Source organism: Diceros bicornis, chromosome 38 (assembly GCF_020826845.1).
Source record: "Diceros bicornis minor isolate mBicDic1 chromosome 38, mDicBic1.mat.cur, whole genome shotgun sequence".
Lineage (NCBI taxonomy): Eukaryota > Metazoa > Chordata > Mammalia > Perissodactyla > Rhinocerotidae > Diceros > Diceros bicornis.
Window position 1 is genome coordinate 27,325,829 of NC_080777.1, and position 16,467 is coordinate 27,342,295.

Below are 16,467 nucleotides of genomic sequence, written 5' to 3' on the forward strand. Positions count from 1 at the left end.
GGAACGGGTCTGGACAGGTCTTAAGAGAGCTCCTCTCTCGCCCTCCTGTGGGTCTCTGTTTCTCTTCTTTGTTTGCTAGAAGGAGGAAAGGATGTATATTCTATTGTATATGCCTTTAACTATAACCCAGTATGTTTACTCTACACCATTAATTGAATGCTTGCTTAATTAATTTAGTTCCTACAGCAACACTTAAGATGGTATTATTAACTCCATAGGAGAGAGATTAAATCACAGCTAGAACTAGGATTTAACTCTGTTTCATCTACTAGGCAAAATCTTTTTTTCTTTATGACATCAGCGTTGTATATTTTACATCAGTTGGCAGTGATGTAGGGATATGGCGACCAGGGTTACCTAAGACCGCCAGGAGAGTTCAGGTTCTGGGGCTCAGAGCAGCACCACCTCCCCTCTTAGGCAGCTCTACACTGGTGAGTCTTATTTTTGTCTGGATTTCCATTTAACCCAAAGACAGAGGGGCAGATTTATCAAGGAACACTGATTTCTCTCTTCAATACCTAAATATTCAAAAGGCAAAACGGCAGAATGCAAGAATGTATTTTTAGATCAACTCATCAAGATGAAGTGTTCCCTCCTTTGTCCTCTTATAATATTTTGTTCATTGATAAGAGTATGTATCAAATTTTGTAATTGCTGGTGTTAACTAATTCAGTCATTTATTTAACTGGTAAACATTTCTGCCACCATCACCCCCTTGCCTGCACCACAGCACAAGCTTCCCGACCTTTCTGCCTGCTCCTACCGCTGCCAACCTCCAATATGCTGGCTGCTCCACAGCCTCATGTGTCAGTCTCATTTATTCATTCATTCATTTAACAAATATCATATACAGCAACTACTGTACTGAACACTCCTTCAACCTCGTGGTTTACCATCCAGAACGCAGTTCTGGTAGGGGAAGTAGATATGAATAAACAAATACATCCCTAGATTTGGAGAGGAGGAACACGATGCTGAGAGAGAAAAGAGCATAAAGGGACATCTCTTAAGTGGGATGGTCAGGGAAAATTGACCTTTCGAGAAAGTGACATTTAAGCTCTTATCTAAAGGAAGTTGTGTAAAGAGCGGATGGTGGGGGTGGAGTGGGAGGAGCGTCCTGGTTGGAACGAGGGGCAGAGGCCCTGAAGCGGGAAAGAGCTTGGCATTTCAAAGAACAAAAAGCCTACATGGCCAAAGTAGAGTGTGAATGAAGAGGAAAGTGACGCTAAATGAGTTGAGAAATGTGCATGGAGGTTGGATTTTATTCAACATGCAAAGTGGAAAAATATTGAGAGGTTTTAAAGACCTATCACGACCTGATTTGTATTTAGAGAAGATCAAATTGACTGCTCTGCAGAGAAAATACTGAAGGGAAAAAAGATGGAAACTTGGATATCTATTAAAAGGCTATTTCAGGGGCCTGCCGAGTGGCGCAGTGGTTAAGTGCTCATGCTCCCCATCGGTGGCCTGGCGGAGTTTGCATGTTTGGATCCTGGGCGCGCACGGACGCACAGCTTGCCAAGCCATGCTGTGGCAGCGTCCCATATAAACTAGAGGAAGATGGGCATGGATGTTAGCTGAGGGCTAATCTTCCTCACCAAAAAAAAAGGCTGTTTCAGAAGTCATGGTGGAGTGGTCCTCTGTAACATAATTGGAAATGGAGTCCAGTTAAGATGGTAGAGATGGAATGAATGGGACTTGCTAATAAATTGGATGTAGAAAAGGAGAAATAAAAAATAAAACTTGGTTTCTGGTGGAAGTTACCGGATGTATGTTGGTGCATTTACAGATATGGATACAATAAGGAGTTAGGGCAGGTTTAAAGAAGGGATGAATCAAGACTTCCACATTCCTGGAGTTGGCTGTGAGGCAATCCAGTGTAGGTGTTGAGAATGCAGGAGCAAATGTGAGTCCAGAGACGTGAGCTATAGAGCTGACTGGAGATATCTATTTGTGAGTCATCAGCATGAAGGAGCTCACCCAGAAAGAGAGAATTGGGTCCAGGACTGAGCTTTTAATGTATCACAGCAGTTAGAAGTCAGGTAGGGGAGGAAGACCCAACATGGCAGCTGAGGATAAGCCAATGAGGGTCAAGGAAAATCAGTAGATAGTGATGTTTTGGAAGCTGACCAAAGTAAGCGTTGGAGAAGTAGAGGCTGGCTGTATTTAATGCTGTGGAGAAGTCACATAAGACGAGGGCAGAGAAATAAGTGATGGTATAAGATCTGGCGATATGGATATCATTGGCAAGAAGATTTAGGAACAATGCTTGAAATGCTTCAATAGCTCCCATAACTCTTAGAATAAAGAGATAAATCTCTTAGAACCTACGAGGCCTAGCAGGGTTTGGCTATCATCTCCCTCTGAAGCGTCACCTCTTTTTTCTTTTTTACGTCTGACTTTTTTTTAGAAATTGAGACATAATTGACATACAGCATTAAGTTTAAGGTGTACACAGAGCTGATTTGACACATTTATATATTGCAATATCCCAGGCCCCGCTTCTCTCTCTGCGAGCCACACGTGCCTCTTTCTGTGCCTTGAACACACTCTCCTCCCTTAAATATATGGTTCCTCTGCCTGGCATACTCTTTCTTTCTCCCCATACCTGTTTAACATCTATTATTTTTTCAGGTCTAGTTTCACTGCTGTTGACTTCAGGCAAACCTCCCTGACCTTACAACTAGACCAAATACCCTATTACATGCAGACATCAGAACATCAAGTCCTTCCTGGATCCTGAACTTGTCATGGTGCTTAGTGAATTAGTCATTGTCTTTTGCACTAAAGTATAGATTCCACCAGGGAAAGGAGCATCTGTTCTTGCTCACCATCATTTCTTCATGTCAAGAAAATTGACTGTCTTGTATTAGGAGATGACTGTACACTTGTGGAGTGAATGGATGAATAACACCTGCTTCTGCAGTTAATCTCATGTAATCTGTTTCTATCTTTATATAACTTTTACTATACGTAACTGAAAAATCTGGGAAATGATAATTAATTTAAATAAAGTATTATTTAAGATGTAATATTACAGCTTTTAAAAATTTATTATAGGCTGGCCCGGTGGTGTACTGGTTAAGTTCACGCACTCCCATTTGGTGGCCCAAGGTTCATGGGTTCGGATCCTGGGAGCAGAACTACACACTGCTCATCAAACCACGCTGTGGTGGTGTCCCACATACAAAGTAGAGGAAGATTGTACAGATGTTATCTCAGAGGCAATCTTCCTCAAGCAAAAAGAGGAAGATTGGTAAAAGATGTTAGCTCAGGGCTAATCTTCCTCACCAAAAAAAAAAAAATTAGTATAAGTCAATCAGGTATTATTATTTAAAAATTTTATTGATCTAACTTTGAGACTGTTTTGGACACATACTGTTTCAACCACTCAAGAACTATCATGTTATTTACTACCTATAAACCTTGACGTTACTTCCTGGCCCTTTCCCAGTCTCCGTTGTCCTTAAAAAAATACCATTTATCAGCAGCTTGCCCACTCTCTCTCTCAGAATCGATGAGAGTGGATCACATCAGTGTGTCACAAATACTCCTTCTATTTCTGAGAGTTTTCTGCTGCTGCATGCCCAGGGCTCGGGGCCCGGATGCTAGGCCCGTATGTGATAGAGTGGAGGAGATTTCCTCGGATGCCCTGTGGAAAGGCCAGCTGCCAACCAGGTTTCTGTCTAGATACTCAGTTTAGTGTTGCCCACTGTCACAGGGGAGCTGTGCTTTGTCCCCCAGCAAGCTGCTAGGGCCTTCCCTCCTGCCTCCCTCCTGATGGCTTGTGTCTCGGGGATATCAAACCTTTGGCTCGCCATTACCTCCATTCTGAGAGCACCTGAATTGTGCACATATTTATCCATTGCTGTCTCTCTACATTAGGCTCTATTTCTTTACCCCTTTATAGTATGCAATATAAATCTTACTACCCGAACATCTAACATTTCCTGTAGGCACTAAATTCAATTTTAACACCTTAAAGTAAAACATATAATCCAACTCATTTGTTGCTAATTAATCTCGGTATGTCATGCACTTTCCTCCTGGCGTCTAGTTTTGCCAAATATGCTGCCATAAGAGCAAGCTAACAGAACACAAATATTTGCTTAAAGCTATTCAAAGCTAACCCCCAAATAGATTTCCATTGCAAATATATTTTAAGAAATAGGCTGAGGGGCTGAGGACTTAAATTCGTGACCTCTGATACGTATTTTTCATTAGGCCTACGTACTGAAGGGCTGTGCTTGCAGCCACAGCTATTTTATTCAAAAACACATTTGTAAAAAGAGAACAACATCATTTTTATGGAATCAGTGTTCTATCTTCTAAAGATTAAGAATTATAAAAATACGTAGTAAAAAAGATTGAGGAAAGAAGTGAGAGAAATGATGGAGGATGGTAAGGAAACTAGGATGAAACTTGGAAATGGGTTCAAAACATAACTTCTTGGGGCCAGCCCCGTGGCTCAGCGGTTAAGTGTGCGCACTCCGCTACTGGCGGCCCGGGTTCAGATCCCAGGCGCGCACCGATGGGTGCACCGCTTGTCAGGCCATGCTGGGGCGGTGTCCCACATACAACAAGTAGAAGGGTGTGCAACTATGACATACAACTATCTACTGGGGCTTTGGGGAAAAAAAAAGGAGGAGGGTTGGCAATAGATGTTAGCTCAGGGCGGGTCTTCCTCAGCAAAAAGAGGAGGATTGGCACGGATGTTAGCTCAGGGCTGATCTGCCTCACACTCTCAAAAAACAAACAACACAACTTCTTTACTTCCTAGCTGTGAGACCTTGGACAAATCACCTAACCTCTCTGAATTTTGTAGACAAAATGAAGAATAATAACGTTATCCATCTCAAGCATTGTTGTACAATTATGCAGTTAAAGTGCTACACATATTCCTGGACATGGTACCAGCTCAATAAATTAACTATAATAATAATAATCATACTAAAGTCAAAATCATAACAAAAATCTTATTACAATGTTATTACCCAGAATTTAAGATGTGGGATTATTTCCACTTGCACAAAGAGGAGGTGTGCAAATTTGGCTCTGTAGCTCCTAACAGCCAAAGTAAGAGTAAAATAAGTTTGTAAATATCAAAAGATGTATTTACTTATATACAAGAACTCTACAACAGTGCTTCTTAACTGGAGACTGTAAAATTACTGCAAGGACTCTCTGTAAGTCCCCTAAGCATTATCTATACTTCAAATACTAATGTCTGTATACTTGCGCACTATGATTTTTGAATGCACATCACTATTGTGATAATGATAGCAATGCATTTAATTGTACCGCTGAATTCACAGTAGCTTTTTGCTAGTATGCGTTTTCCTAATTAATGGACTTACTAAGAACACCATCAGAAGCATAAAGAGCAAAAAGGTTGGGAAAGTATTGCTGAGAAAAAAAAGGTGAACTTTTGTAAAGGAGAGTTCTGGATTTTCCCTGCTCTCTTCCCCTCATCAACAGCATTAAGACTATCCTGAGTCACAGAAACATTCTTGTTTTGAAGCAGGATTGGCTGTAGCGGAAGAGACGTTCTGATTGCACTGCTAGCCTCACAAGGAGATCTGTGAAAGATCTGGGGCAGACCTGCTTGGCTCTCTGAGAGTGCTTTTGCATAGGAAATGGGTTTGACTGCTAAAACTGTCATATTGCTGGGTTTTGAATGCCCTAATGGTCAATGATCCCGGTTGCCAAAAATAAGCAGATAGGTAGTTGTTTATTCCTCTATTTGCTCCTTTTAAATCAAATACAGGTATTTTCTACTCACTCAAATAGTGCATCATCTTGCCAACCCCCATTTTGTTAAACCCGTGCTGAATCAGTTTTATCATCTGTTAGGTACGAAAATAATTGATTATTTTCAGGGGATCTGATGTTTAAAGAAAAGTTGTAATGAATATCATTAAGAAGTACTAATGGATACCTAAAAAACATCTTCCTTGAAGGGAAAATCTTTTAAAAAGCCTACTAACTTGGTCTAACTACTTGAATTAAGGAAGTGAGATGTCTTTGCACTGACTTGAACAACTCTCTTGACTTCCTGCAAAGAGAACCCTTTACAATATTTTTGGAGAAGTTAGTAAAATCGAATCTGACATCATCACTACCTCGCAGCTCATGTAGCTAGCAAGTGGTTTGCTCTCAGGGTAGCAGAGGAGGAAACTGCTCCCCGTCTGATAAGACGCCAGTGAAGAGTATGCATTCATTTCTTTTATTTTTGATTCAGTTTCGCGGAGAAAAACTTTTACAGAGATAACCATTATTTTGCCTTTCAGAAGACGCATGCTGTTTCAGAGGAATACGGCTGATTTCCAGATATGACCATGTATTTGTGGCTTAAACTTCTGGCTTTTGGCTTTGCCTTTCTGGGGGTGTTTAGTACAGGTAAGTACTGGAATATTAATATTTCCTTTGTTGTATTTTTCTGGTGGAGGGACATTGGTTTGAAATAGACGTAAACGTAAGTTAAGTGTTGGTGACTGGAAGTGAGGGAGCCCGCTGTGAAATGGTCAAGGCTGTTGTGGCTCAGGGAGACATGGTTTGCTATGTGACAGAATACATTGTTGCTCTTTAAAAAGGCATCAATGCTTGGACAAAAAAATCACAATTTAAAAGGAAAACATTGTCTATCCGTATCTTTATTTACAAACTGTTCCAGGATATTACAAAAGCCGCATTGTTACTTAACCCTTAAGAACATGAAAGTAAATTTATGAATGTCTGAGGAATTTTTTAAGGACCAAATAGGTAAATTTTTATCTTTTTAACACAAAATGACTTTTGTTTTAGTCCTAATACAGCTTTGGTTGCACCTAAGCCACTCCCTCTTTTCGGACCAAGAGTTTGCTTCCTCAAATTTTGATTACCACAGAAATATTTTATTGAATACTTAGATATAAGATAGTTCAAAATAATACACTGGAGTATTTAATAAAATATTAACTTTTTGCATATTCTTATCACAGAATGTATTTTAAATCAAGTTTTTGGTTCCTTACCAATAGTTTTAATGATTTTTTGCTTTGGAAATTCTTGTGGGGCCACCGCCCTTCCTGGGTGATGGGTAAATAGTACAGCCTTGATGAGATAAAATATTGAAACTGTTAAGAACCATTCAAATGCTGTGTTGTATAGGAAAATGTAACTAATTGGACCTCAGGCACCTATTTAAGTTTGAGATCTTTGTACAATTGCAGTCAATTTAATGGATATTTCTTGAACAGTTTCAGTTTGTGTCATGAGTACATTTCAGTTGATTATTAAATGTAACTAATAAATAGATATTTAATATTACTCCTTATAATGTTGTATCTAAAAGCTGTTTCTTAGTATTGAAAGGACATTAAAATGGTATTTTTGTAGAAAATTCCAAATTAGTTAAAAAAATGAAAAAAAATACTTTTAAAAATCTTGCTAATTGGAATTCACTTTGAAATCTTTTCTTGACTTTCCACTGCCCTCCTTTCTTCTGAAAGGCCGGGCAGTATCTACCTCCTGAGCATGTTACGTTGTCAATTTATATTTTGGGCAACCAAGGAGAGTGGAAAGCAGTGTGAGAAAATTTTGTGGTTTTTTTTACCTGCAAAGATGGATTACGAAAAAAATCTATATAGGTACAGCATTTTGTCTTAGTACAGAAAATATGTATCAAGTTACCATCCTTATAAAGTTGGTTATCATAATCAAAAACAAATTATAAAGAACAATAATTTTAATAGGGTGATAATATGTGTATTATCATAAATCAGAGTATATTTTCATTAAAAATTCACACTCAGAAACTGTTGTAAAGCGTTTCTAAATGAGCATAAAGAAATACAGAAATATTTCATAGGCCACAGAGCAAACCACCATAAAAATTTCAACTCAGTCTATTAAAGGTTTTTACCATAAGAAAAGCCTTTGAATTCATAACCAAAATAAGAGTATAAAATGATCTAGAAACCTTTAAGTCAATTTTGCTGAATAATTTATACTATAGCTAGATGGATAGATGTACATAGATTTATTTTGAAAGATTAAGTTTAACTTCAATTGCTCACATAAATTTTGAGGGCAAACATTTTTCTAAAAGGCATTGATAGTCTTCCTGAAATATATACTTATTTCTGGAAAAAATATAGAGATATAACCATTTGCATCTGCAGATCTTGGTATCATATTTTAAGTTCCGAGAGACATTTTGTGATTCAATGTATAATCTGGGAAGTTAGTAATACTTTAAATTGTATATTTCTCTTTATTAGCAGCAAATGAGTTGGATAATACGTTTTATGTATCTATAGAAAATATTAGACTTTTGGGTAATACATTAATATTGCTTACACACAAAAGGCATAGAGAAGTAGAGCCAAATGCAGAGAGACATCAAGGGATAAATATGTGCACAATTCAGATGTTTTATTTAATGTCTAAAATACAAATATGGCCCAGGCCAAAGTTAAACTTGGCCAGGGCAACAACAACACTGGGTTGAGTTTTACACAAAAGTTTGCAGTCTCTTTGTTCTGTGCCTCTTTGGCGTGATAATCGGAAACCAAAACTTTGTCTAAAGTTTCCTGGTCATGCTCAGGCACGAGGACGGTTTTGAGAATGCAGGTAGAGATGAATGTGCTCTGGCTCTGACAAAGGTGTAACGCCAGGAAGATCTATCCCTCCGAAACATAACAGCTACGAGTACATGAGTTGTTATGTGAGTTATGAGTCATAATAGTTAAGATTCCTTTCCTGGACATAATTCTTCACTTCTCCACCTACATTAAAAAGAAATATCTCATGCTACACACGTGTACTATGCCTGGCACATCCCCGGTCTTCGATGCAAATTATGAATTGAATCTCATAAGCAATCCTGTTAAGTTCTGAATACTCTCCAATTTAGAGATTTTGAGGTGTGAGTGTGACTACTTATTGATTTTTTAATAGTATTTTCCTAATAAAAATCTGCCTATGACACTTATCATTGCTAGAATTTGAAATGCATTTTGTTAGAAGAAGGGGAAGGTGGAATTAGGGGTCTGTCTTTCCTTTTCGTCTCTTGCTTTATGTAACTAAGTGCAGGGTCAGAGTGGTTAGCCTGAGCTAGTTCTTTTCTCTGTCTGGGCTGCTTCACATCCTTCCACCAGTGATGACTAGGGTAGGAGTATAGATGTTAGTACACCGTTCATGTACGTATGCATATACATACACATACATATATATACACATGTATATATATATATAGTTATAAATGTGTAAATTATATACACTTGCTATATGATCCACATATATCTATCTATCCTCTATCCATCCTCTATCTATCTATCTATCTATCTATCTATCATCTATCTACTAGTTCTCCATATTTGCCTACTTTTGAATATTGGGGTTCTATGGGCTTCCATCCTTGGCCAGTTCTATTCCTGCTTTCTACACTCAGAGTTCCTTATCATTACCTACTATATATTAATAATCCTGATTCTCCATCTCCAGACTCATCCCTCGGAGATGTGGAACCTACCTCCTTTCCTAAATTTAATCTTGTTTTGTTTTGGCAAAAAAAAAAGACACAATCTGAAATATGTATTTAAATGCTCCCCAAGTCCTGTAATTTTACTCTTTAATAATCTCTGAAATTGTTTCCCCCTTCTTCAGCTCCATTGCCATCACCTAATTCATGCCTTTATCATCTTTCACCTGGAGATTGTAATAGTTTACTAATCTGTCTGAAGTCTCATCCATTTCTTTCCACATTCTACAGCTTAAAAATATAAAACACAAAGGAAGAAAAAGTATCTCTGATATCTTCTCATTGCCTTTGGTATACATTCTAAACTCTACCAGAGCAATGGAGTCACCGACAAGCTAGAAGCTGGGTTTGGAGCTGGGCAGGGATCCCTTTTTCCTTTTTCTTTTATGGTTGATTAAAATAGACCAAGCAGGAGGCAGTGTCAACATCCGGCTTCTCTATACTTCCTCAAGACCTCTATAGCTCTGTGCAAATCCTATTTCCTCTCGAATGTTCTCTTTCGTCACTCTTGAAACAAACTATCTCCACTGAAATTGTGCGCTTTTTACCACCTTTCCTTGGCATTTTTCACATACTATTTCAATTTGTTGTTGGTGGTGGTGTTATTATTATTATTTACCAGTCAGTGCATTTACTGCCATTGTAACCTACATGAAAGCCGAAATCGTGTCTTATGTCTTTTTTGTGTCATCTGCACCTGGTTTCTTACCAGACACTGAAAGAGTAATGGATGTTTTACGACAAAACTGCAGATTATAATAATGAGGGAGAAGAAGGAGGAGGACAAGGAAAATTTCAGAAAGAGAGGACGGAGGAGAGAGAAACGCGAGTAGAAAAAGTTAGCTAGAGGCAAAGTGGAAGGATGGAGGCAGTAAGACAATTTCAGCAAGATTTTTAAGCAAAATAATTTGGGACCTATATCTTTACAGGCCTTGCCTTTCTGTTTAACTTTTATGTTGTGCTATTTCCTCTCTCATATCTTCTTTTACCTCTTATCTGGAAAGATCCTCCTAACTTCTTAAGAGTCCATAGTTCAAGAATGTTGCTCCTAAATTTTACTTGACCTGCTCCTTGGACATTCTTGCTAATGGCATTTCATTTGGTGGGTCAGTTTTGTTCTTCAGACACAGATGTCTATAGGAAGAAAAGTACAGAATGAAGAGGTATGTCCCCCTCATACAGCAGGGGGACAAGACAAATGAAGTCAGATCCCGTCCTTGCAAGTACTGGCATGGATGCTGATACTAATAATGCTCTGGGACTGTTTCCAAGGGCAAATGGAAGATGGCTCACCCTATGCATGGCATTGTGTGTACACAGAAAGTTTGTAGAGCATCTGGGCATTATTTCTTACTAGAAAACATGATAACAAATCTCAATCTGAGTAGGTAAAGAGCAGAGACTTGTAGTCAGGTTGATTAATTTTGTCAGTGAGAGTGCAGTATCAATGTAGTCAAGGTTTCGTGTTCAGACCATGCGTGTGTAAGTCACCTTGGTGCAGAGAAAGAAATTTGTCATCACTTTTGATCTTTTTCAGTCATCTTATAAGTTTGTGGGAATATTTACACAGGACAAAATGGAAGGGAAATTTAACTTAATTTCAGTTAAAACTTAAGTTCAGTTTAGTCTAAAGAGCTTTGTCAGTACCAGACGCCCAATCCCATACTGGTTGCCTATTATCAAAGGATTAGTGCTGTGAGTTTGCGTACATAGTGATAGTACTGTTTAGGGAAGGATAAAGGAAAAAAATGAATTATTGCAGGCTATTCAATTAGCAGTATAGTGTGATATCTATTTCTACATAATGTTGAAATAAAAATTATAGTAATCATTAGATTTTGTGTACATGACCCTAACCAATATTTAAATTGGAAAATATCTGAGTGTTGCCTAAAATCTTTAATATGTGTTCCTTTTTATATGTCAATATGCTACTTCAATTTCAGTCTGTCAAGAGTCTGGGGATTGGCTATTGTAAGCAGAGAATTGTGAGCTCAGGGATCACAACAAAAATAAGAAAAAATTAAGAAAGAAATGAAACCCTTCCTACTCTTTTAGCCAGGACAAGCATAAAACATACATAAAGTCAATGTTAGTGAAATACATAAGCATCTTCTGTGTCCATTCATAGTATCTTCAATTGATTCACTTCTGAAAAGATAATCAGCAAGAGTATCAATGTTTGTATTAGATTCTTTACTGAAGTCCCAGTTTCAAACTTTAACATGTTCTATGGTATTTAGCTCTACAGTGTTTAAAGATTAAACATTTATTTCCTGCTAAAAATGAGACACAAGTATCTGAAGTGAAAAAGTTACTCTACTAAAACTTCGATTTCTCCTATATGTATTGCACGTGTGATAAAATTGTAACTACACGCAATGATATTCAAGTGAAAATGATCAATATTCATGTATTTAAAAAATTACTTCCAACCAAAATGTAAACAACTAGGGGAAAATCATCTACCCACCAAAAAAGCGATCTGCTGACTCAGGAGCAGAAGCCAAGAGCTGAGGGCTGCTGGGTCGGCATCACACTCATATGTATTAGCATGTAAACAGCTGGCAAAGTGAACTTAACAAACATCACTGACATACAAGGAGAAATTCTTTGCTTTGTAAATTTAAAAACACATATTTCTCCTGATATTTATGAAAATAGATTAGAGAAAGATATAAATAACAATGATGCTAAGAGATAATATCATGGCAATAAAGTGTGGTTACTATATTTTAAATATCTCCACTTAAAGAAAAAACAATAATTTGTTTACAGATAAAAGGGATAGTAAGCAGCATAGGAAATGAGTCAGGCGCCATTCAAAGTTGGAGAATACCAAGGCATTTGGAATGAAAAATGTTTTGGAAATCTAATTTTATGGATTGTGTGATCTTGATCCAAATCATTTTCCATCTTTGAGGCACAGTCCCCTCATCTGGAAAGTAGGGTAGGCATTAAAAGTGATAACGTTTGTGAAAACGCTTGAAGACTATGAGATACTCTGCAAAGTTGTGAATTTTATTTATGTGACCCCATGAAATCACAGCATGCAGCTCTTTACCATTGAAACATGATTCCAAAGCACATCTCTTCCTTGAGAGACTCTGAAGAGATCAAGTTTAAGGTTATGGGGCAGAGGAATAAATACTTATAGATCTTAGAATTCTTTTAACTTTGCATCCTCTGTTTTAGAAACTTTCAGGCTACTCTGGATTCTACTTTTTGAATGGTTTATAAATCCATCCTCTTTTACAACTCTTTGCTAGAGATTTTTCTCTTTTCTTATTATAATGATAGCCTGAAATCTTGCATGCCTTCAATCCCTGCTCTGTCCATACCTACCCCCAACAGGATAATCTGTGTAAAAGGCAAAACTCACCTTTGTAATCTTTCCTTCAATGACTTCCTATGGGATAGAGAATATACTGCTCCCATGATTATGATCTCAAGTATGTTTTGACTCAACTTTCATGAAAATAAACATTTAATTAGTATATATCAACATTTATGAGTTTTCTTTGAGGATAGATTTCACAGAAAAAAAACTCTATTAAGCCAATTTAATTCCCTGAGTATTTTTTTATATAACCTGATTAAATCATTACAAATTTTCCATTTTTATTTTTTATTTTACTGAAATAATGTTCAACAGCATTAATTTTCATCTAATTTTTACAATTTCTATTAAATTTATGGATCAATTTTTATCCACATCAAATTTTACTGATTATAGCTTATGCGTCTGGGAATTTTCCTTTATTGTTTTTCTAAGTATAATTTTCCTTGTCAAACAATGCAGATCTAAAGTTCACAAAAATGTTTTAATTCTTCTAATTATCCTGAAACAATATTTCCTGTGTAAAGTTTTAGACACTGATAGTTTCATTTTTTTTTTTTTTTTTTGCATTTCAATGTTGCATAAAATGTAATTTATGTAGTGTAACTTTTCATTTGTGTCAAATTTTAAGTGGGCAGTATTAGCCATTCTCAAATTTATTTTGATATTTCTATCAGTAACATTCCTTTTGTGATTGAGAGGTCTTTCAACAGGATTCATTTTGAGATTTTGAGAGTTTTGGTTATTTCTTAAGTCGCCAGTGAAAATTTTAGAAATGCTTGTAGGATGGCTATATAGTCTAGAATTGTTTTATCTTAATTCTCATTCATTTGCATGGCATTCATCTGATTAGCCTACACACCTTGTGCCAGCTTCTTACTAATTGGCAGAGTGAAAAAGTAAAGAGAAGAATCAACACGATAAATTTAATATGTTCTCAATGTACAACGGTTGGCGGGATCACAATAAGGCGTCAAATCATCCTACTTTGGTCTCTGTGCATTTAGGAAAAATGAAAGCTATTAGCATGGCACACACAGTTCTAATTTAATCCCTCCAGATTTCTCCAGTTTTTTCTGTAACCACTTTGTGACATACATAATATACTCTTGTTGTAACTTGCATTTTCCTAAAAATATAATGTTTTCCTATCTCCAAACTGTTGACCATGCTGTTTTTTCTTCCCTCCACATCTTTTTTTAACTGGGCAAATTATAATTTAGTTCAAAGGTCACTTGCTCTGGGCAACCCTCCTGCACATCCGTTGCTCTTCAACCCGTTTCGCATCTGGATAGGTGTTCTTCTGCTGTGATGAGCCCGTCAATAACCCTCTCAGAGATCTCTCCACTTGGCTGCTCATGTAGGTTATCACTGGGTCTCTGCTTTATTAAGTGAGTGCCTGCAGATTCTTGGAACTTGTTTGTTGAATAAATGGATGGTCTGTCAGTGTAACCCAACTTTGCATGTAGAAAGAACTTAACAACTCACAACAAGTTTACTTCTGTGTTTCTCTTGTTGTTGTTATTTAAGTGAATTATTCATGACGAAAGTTTCTACAGGATGCAAAATTTCAAGAAATAGAAGAAAGAAAAAAATTGCTTAAAATTCTTGGCAATATTTTGCTTTTCTTTCTCTCTTCCCCTCTTTCAATCACGTGTTATGTATAAAATTGCATATCCCAATTTTTTGTAAGTAAGCCATAATTATTTTAGGCAATTTGAGAAATACAAAAATGGATAATAGGCAAATAAAAATCTCAGATTCTCAATACCAATCACCTAAAAACTTTCTGAGTATTTCATTTCCCAGCCTAGCTAAATCTATTTATTTGTTAATTAGTTCATTCCGTGAACAAATATTTTATGAGTGCTTTCCTGGTATTACGTGCTGGGAATACCATATTCCATGCCTATCCTCGTGAAGTCTGTAATCTGTGGCAGTGGCTCCTTGGAGATAGAGTTTTTAATCTTCCAAATTTTCCATAAGCTTCCATCTCAAAGTAATAATATACCTTGCAACAGATAATTATTTGTGTTCTCAATCTTTTATAAATTATAAATAAAAAAATATTATTTTAAAATCCACATGTAATACACTATTTAAGTAACAACTCTATTATTGACAGACTACATCTAGGCCCCCGTTCCAACCAGATTTCTTCTGCAGGCTTTCAGTTACAGAACTTCTGGGGTTGCCACTGAGTTGCGTAGATTATTATTAGATATTTAATAAATAATGGTGGTAGACACAGAGAGAAACTAGCCAATAGTCCCACTTCATTTTGGTTTGTTTGTTTTGTGATTTAGACTGAAAATAAAAGATTTACTTTGAGAGAAATGTTAAAACACACACACATGCACATCACACAAACAAATCCTTCATGTTTTTTGGTAACCTTTCACAGTAATTTTCCAAGGTCACCAGCTAATAAGGAAGGAGAATTGGGAGGTGAGGGCTGAGATTTCATCCTGGGTCTATCTGATTCTAGGTCTATTATTTTTCCATTGGGTTACTCAGCCTTCTTAGTGGTCAGCTTAATAACCAGGTAATTAAGAACAGGACTACATGATGGTGGGCAAATCACACCAAGACTGAAGGCAGCTGGTAGCTTCTCAGAGGTTATTTGTGTGAAACATATATTTAAGCCCCATCCACTTGATTTAGCTACATAGGTGAACCATTGTGGATGAGCCACTTTCATATGTTTAGCAAGATCCAAGCCAGCTAAGACTATATGTCTCTTATAAAAAGCAAAAAGACATCTTTGATTAATTTGTCTTTACTATGAATGCTGATGCCACATTAATAATGAAAAAGTGATGTGTTACCATCATCTTGAAAAGAAGGTTAACAAAGTGCAGCACTGAGTCTGTCCCGAGGTGAGTGACATGATGGAAAGAATGGATTTTCCCCCACCTAATTTGTTTTTGATATTACATAAAGTGAAAACCATTGAATAATTTACCAAAGTATCTAGATTTTTTTTTGTTTTTGAAGTGCAAGGGAAGTAACTTGACCTTTGTTAAACACTTTGATCATGGAAAACACATGAAGTTCTCGTCTCATTCCAGGAAGTGTAGACACCAGATAATCTTTTCTTGGTCATCCAAGAGGCATCTTAAATGAGTCAGGTAGAGCTGTCTTACAGTTTTCTACTCCAGGGACAAGGTGGCTATAACTTCAGGGGAAGTAATGAGAAATATGTTTACATCTGGTTACCATGATACATGTGCACTGTCAATCAGCTACTTTAGGCCAAATATTCTACTTTGACTTCTTAGACTTATGCTTCCAAATACTTTTTGGGTTTCTAACATAAGATTTTAACTTTTGCCTAATAAACCCTGTCTTTCCACTTTTCAGTGCTCCATGTTTTTATTTTCCAAATTTAATTTACTTATTGACACTTTAGGTATGATCAAGATATACAATGGCTAAGAAAAAATAAATGAAACAGAAGATATCAGTGCAGAGTTTTGACTGTCAGAGGAAATGATGATCTGAAGGAAGTAAATAAGCAAAAGAAAAGAGGCAGGGAGCTGATGAAAGTAATTGAAAGAGAAAATACTAGAAATATTGGATTCGACAAGTTCTACTTTTAGAG

General features: G+C 36.8%; 1 protein-coding gene across 1 annotated transcript in view; it reads left to right on the forward strand.

The window, feature by feature from the left end:
* The first annotated feature begins 6,122 nt into the window (after positions 1-6,122).
* PTPRC (protein tyrosine phosphatase receptor type C) overlaps positions 6,123-16,467 on the forward strand; it is a 113,670-nt gene continuing 103,325 nt past the window's right edge. The window contains exons 1-2 of the mRNA XM_058533744.1: positions 6,123-6,209; positions 6,291-6,399. Of these exons, the coding sequence (XP_058389727.1) occupies positions 6,333-6,399 (67 nt within the window). The 5' untranslated portion in view covers positions 6,123-6,209; positions 6,291-6,332. The remainder of the gene's footprint in view (positions 6,210-6,290; positions 6,400-16,467) is intronic.